Source organism: Chenopodium album, chromosome 24 (assembly GCF_948465745.1).
Source record: "Chenopodium album chromosome 24, dcCheAlbu1.1, whole genome shotgun sequence".
Lineage (NCBI taxonomy): Eukaryota > Viridiplantae > Streptophyta > Magnoliopsida > Caryophyllales > Amaranthaceae > Chenopodium > Chenopodium album.
Window position 1 is genome coordinate 99794 of NC_137857.1, and position 5023 is coordinate 104816.

Genomic DNA, 5023 nt, shown 5'->3' on the forward strand with positions numbered 1-5023 from the left:
AGAGATTATGAGTAATAAGGGCCTAACACATCTGAGGTTAACTTTGTAAGAAGTATCCAACAAGATAATTCACTTTTTACAAGTACACAAAGGTTAAGACAGTCTTCTCTTGAGAATAAAACAGATAATGGTTTGATGTGGCAATAGTTGACTTACACGGCTCTAAATGTCATGCTCTTAACAAATTATTAAACCAATAGAATATGTAATAAATCCTACACATCGAGACGTGAAACCTTTAAAAGTGTTGCAATGCCTTCATATTGCAACTTCAAAAAGAGCAAAAAGAAATGTAAGTGATAGTCAAAGTGAGGAATCTCTCATCTTATTATTTTAATCATCTGTTCATGTAACAGAATATAATCTAAACTTATACTATATGTGATCAACATATTTTATATATATATATATTTGTGGATAAAAACATCAAAAAGAAATTAAATAATAAGGAGAGAGACCATATACTTTTAACACTAAAGAATTTTTTTTAAAAAAACCATCTTATAGTATCCCCTGTATTTGGTCTTCCCTCAACTGTATTTCTCCTAGAACAATGCCACAATGTCCCGCCAAAAGACTAACTTTTCAAGTATATATACATCTCTTCTACATGCACCATAATTTTTACTGTGCATTAGATACCACCAAGATTCTCCCCGGTAGCCAATCTCCATGATTCCGGCTATCAGATTCTTGATCTAGCTCAAGCCGAGCAACCACTTTACCCTCCCCGGTAGCCAATGAGGGCAATTTTGTTTTGAGCTGATTAATGCTTGGTGCCAAGGCCTTCTCTACCCAAGATTCTAATGTAGTTTGTCCTAACCAAATCCCACATAGGATCTTTTCAAGGGCTTCCCTCTCAATCTTAATTGACAATGTATCACCTATTGTAGATGAGAATTTTGATAAGATGGACCTTTCAATATTTTGTCTGATTGGTTTAAAGTCGACTGCTTTGAAGGTGATAGCCTCGTCTACTGAAGTTAGCAGCTCGTTGGGTGCTTCTGAAGAGGTTGTTGGGGATCCCCTGTTCTCGTGGCCATGCTCCTCCTCGTGATCAACTGTGAGATCGCTCGAGTTGTGGGATCCATCGAGCCGATCATCATCAGTATCGGCCATCTGATTGAGATCAAATGAATTTCCCTGACCCATTTCCTCCTTCCTTTGCTTTGTTGACCTTTCCTGATCACTATCACTCAGCCAACCTGGTGATCTTTTCCCTGCATTAGTAACCTTTTCACCTATTGATATTTTCAACTGCCAACCACCACTTGCTAAGGACGTCATCTTCTCTTCATTAAGTGTAACCACGCCATCAGATAAATTACGCAGCCTTTCTGGCATCCAGCTTGATGTAACAATGAAAATGACATTTCCAAGACTGATTTCACGGCCATGAGAATCGGAAATCCTTCCCCTTTCCATCGCCCGTTTGACACTTCCTCTGACTAGCATATCAGCCTCATCAATATCTTGCAGCATTATCACCGAAAATGGGTTTCTCCTAACCGCCTCTACGATTCTATCGATCACAGTTTTACCACGGAAATTAGATTCAGATTCATCACCATCTCGTCTAGAGCCAAGAGAGATAACAATAGGACCCACACCAGAAACTAGCTCTGATAGAGCAGCAGCCATCTTCTTTTTACCCATCCTATCAGGACCCGAGAAAAGCAACCATATGTCACCTTTTGATCCACCAACTCGACGTTTTCCATTCCCTAATCTACATTGTGTGACAGCAGTGGCTACAGCAGACGCCGCATCTGTCTGCCACCACACCTTGGCAATCAGACCTTTGAGCAGCCTCTTGAACGAGTCCACATCTTCAGGAATGGCAGACACAGGTTTGTCAGCTGATTCAGATGAAATGCGGCCGAGGAAGTCTTTAAGGCCGTCCTTTTGGCCATCGTCTTGAGCTGTACCCATGGCCTTTGTTGGGCCTAGAACAAGTTCTGTTCTCACCGGGCTCCCTGGTGTACTAGTGGGATTTCCCAAATTAAGTTGTTGAGTAACAGGAGAACTAAGATTGAGCTGCAGGCCATCACCAAGGCCTCTAGGTTGTTGCTGTAATTTTGGTTGAAATGGTTGGCGCACAAGTAGATTCGGATTGTATAAGCCCGTCATTGAGAGGGGTGATGGAACCATTCTCTCAGAGCTTATGCTATTGTGAAAACTAGGATGGAGCTGCAAACATGTCTCTCTCCATTTCTTCTGCAATTCTTGCGTTTTCTGTTTCATTATCATATCTTGCTCCTTACACTGCAATTTACAACAAACAAAACTTAATCTTACAGACAGTAAATTTAATCTAATACACCGAAGACTCCAAATTATATATAAACAGACCTGAAGTGTTTCATCACTATTCGATTTTGCATTTTGTAACCAAGGGGGTAACGACTGTCGAGTAGCATCCGATTTAACATCAGAAGATTGCTTCTCTGTCTGCCCTGCAACAGCATTTGCAAGCTCCTGATCATACTTCTCTGTACACTGAGGGCAGCAACTAAATCTTCTAGTAGGATCCACATTTTCAGAAACTCGCCTCGTTAAAGACGAAGCAGGCATCGGAAAGCCTTTCATCGGACTTAAACACTCAACAGAGCTACTTAATATTCCTCCATTAGACCCCAACCTGCACACAAACAAATTAAACGTTGGTCATATGTTGAACACAACTATTGTACATGTACTTTCATGGTACACAAACACATTAAACGTTGATCATATGTTCAACACAACTATTGTAGTTTCATGGTACACACATATACTATACTATATCCTATATTCCACAAATTCTCACAATCAAATTGACGAACTATCAAAAGTTGTATGACTAAAAATTATAACATAGGTGGACTAATTTCAATTTTTATTTTTTTTTTGTTCTCGAGAGAAAATTCAACTCAAACTATAAGCATATGAAATAGAATTAATCAATTTTTAACAAATAATTAGAATATAAAAATATAAAAGAGGGGATTAAAGATTATGTTACCTAGGCAACATCCCGGTAAGAGGGGGTCTAGCAACAATTGAAACAACCTGAAGATCCCATTCATTCTCCATTGCAGTATGATAAACTTGACATCTCAAATAAGTTTCACAAGTAGCTGTTCCAATAAACCAAATTTTACTCCCTTCACCATATTTCCTTAGAATCTTCCCCATCTCCGAGACCGCCCCTCGAGCCGCCTCCGATACACCTTGACTAGCAGGCTGATCAACCAGCCATTTCATATCACCCAAATCAATTATCACCCCATTCCCTCCTTTACAATTCACCACCATTTTCTTCTCAATCAATGTCCCCAATTCCATCAATTTGCTTCCCAATTGCGCACGATCCGCCCCTAGTTCCTTCTCTACTGATATCACCTCCACCCCTTGCAACACCCCGTCGCGTATTTCATCCTTGTCGATTCGTTTAATCACTTCCCTGACCACCTCCTCCGGCCCCGATTCGCCTACAAGAATCGGGTTTCTTTTCTTAGACCTTGACAAGATATCCATCACTTTTTTTACATCATCCCCTTTTCCTTGCAACATCCCATTCCCTTGATGTTGCTGCTGCTGTTGTTGTAATCTAGGATTCAAGTACAAGTTCCTTTGTAGTCCGGCACCCGGGGGAGATGGGCCGGTTCCGGACCTGAAACCCAACCCAATTCTGGGCCCGACACCAGAATTGGGTTGTGTACTAACAACCTGCTCAATAGCAGCTTTAACCGCCGGGCTCGAAAACGAAGCCTCCCTCATAACCCGGCTAACACTAGGATCATCAAGTATCGAAATAATGAGCTGCTCCAACTCCACCTTTACCGCCAACAACGGCTGTTGTTGTTGTTCAGGACAACCCCTCCTTTGATGAGCCTGAGCGCGCTTTAAAGCAGCCATTAGCGCATTCGAAATCGGCGGCTCGTGAACTGATCCACTGCTACCATTACCAGCGCTTTGCGCAGTCGGTAATCGCTCTAAAGCGACGCTAAAACAGAGCTCAAGAGCTCTGCACTGGAGTGGGTGTGAAGAATTGGGGTGAGAACGGATACAAGCTTGGCGGAGGAACCCGGTTGGTGATGATAAAAGGGTGGCTGCCACATGTAAAGGGGTGGTTTGGCCGTGGTTCCTCCGGCCAGCTTCGGCGATCGAGTGGCTCAATACACTCGCCGCCTCCGGCGTTAGGGTTTGCTGGATCGCGCTCAATCCGCCCCTCATCGGAATCAAATGGAATCGGAATCCGATAATTATATAAATTTAGTACAGTAGTATAATTTAGGGGTGGTTCTTGAGAGTGGTAAGGGGGTAAGAGAAAAAAAAAGATTGGAAGAGAAGAAATGATATTAAGAATTGTAAACTACAACTTCTTATCTATCTTATGTTAAGTTAAGTTATGTGAATGACCCACAAAAGAGTGTGAAACAGCAAAATAAAAAACAAGTTGACGAAATTCACATTTTGAGGCCCAGGGCAAAAATGATAAATGAAAATGTAATAATCAAACTCAACGACACAAACCGACCCAGTAAATTAGAGAGAGGGTGAGGGAGAGAAAGAGACAGAAAAAACTTGGAAACTAAAATTCCTCCATCTACAGAACCCAACAAACGAACATCTAAAAGTAGGAGCTCAGCTTTTTTATTTTTCTTTTTTGTTTTCTTTTCTTTTACAATAAAGGTGGGATTTTTGAAGGCGTGATAGAGTACATGTAAAAAGAGGGTTTTTTTGGAATGGAGAATTCAACGCGAAAGGGAAAGATCACATCACCTTCTATGCATAACTTAACTGAATTCAAATTTCTACTTTTTTTTTTAAAAAAAAAAAAAAAAAAAAAAACTTTCCCCCTTTAGCTTATTTTTTTATTCAAGTATTTACTCCTTTCTTCTATTTTTATACCCTTTTATTTAAATATTATAAGAAAATTGATGATTCGAAGATAAATAATTAATGAGAATTAAATATAAAAAATCAAATATTAACGTATGTATCTAAACTAACTAAATTGAGCTAAATTGAACTGAAT

The 5023-nt window shown here is 40.2% G+C and overlaps 1 protein-coding gene across 1 annotated transcript; it reads right to left on the reverse strand.

The window, feature by feature from the left end:
• Positions 1 to 380: 380 nt before the first annotated feature.
• LOC145611273 (protein SUPPRESSOR OF MAX2 1-like) lies at positions 381 to 4686 on the reverse strand. The gene is made up of 3 exons (XM_081666587.1): positions 3005 to 4686; positions 2353 to 2641; positions 381 to 2265 (listed from the first exon to the last, which is right to left on the reverse strand). Exons 1-3 carry the CDS (start codon positions 4216 to 4218, stop codon positions 625 to 627), a joined length of 3144 nt encoding a protein of 1047 aa, XP_081522713.1. The 5' UTR covers positions 4219 to 4686; the 3' UTR covers positions 381 to 624.
• Between the last annotated feature and the right edge of the window lie 337 nt (positions 4687 to 5023).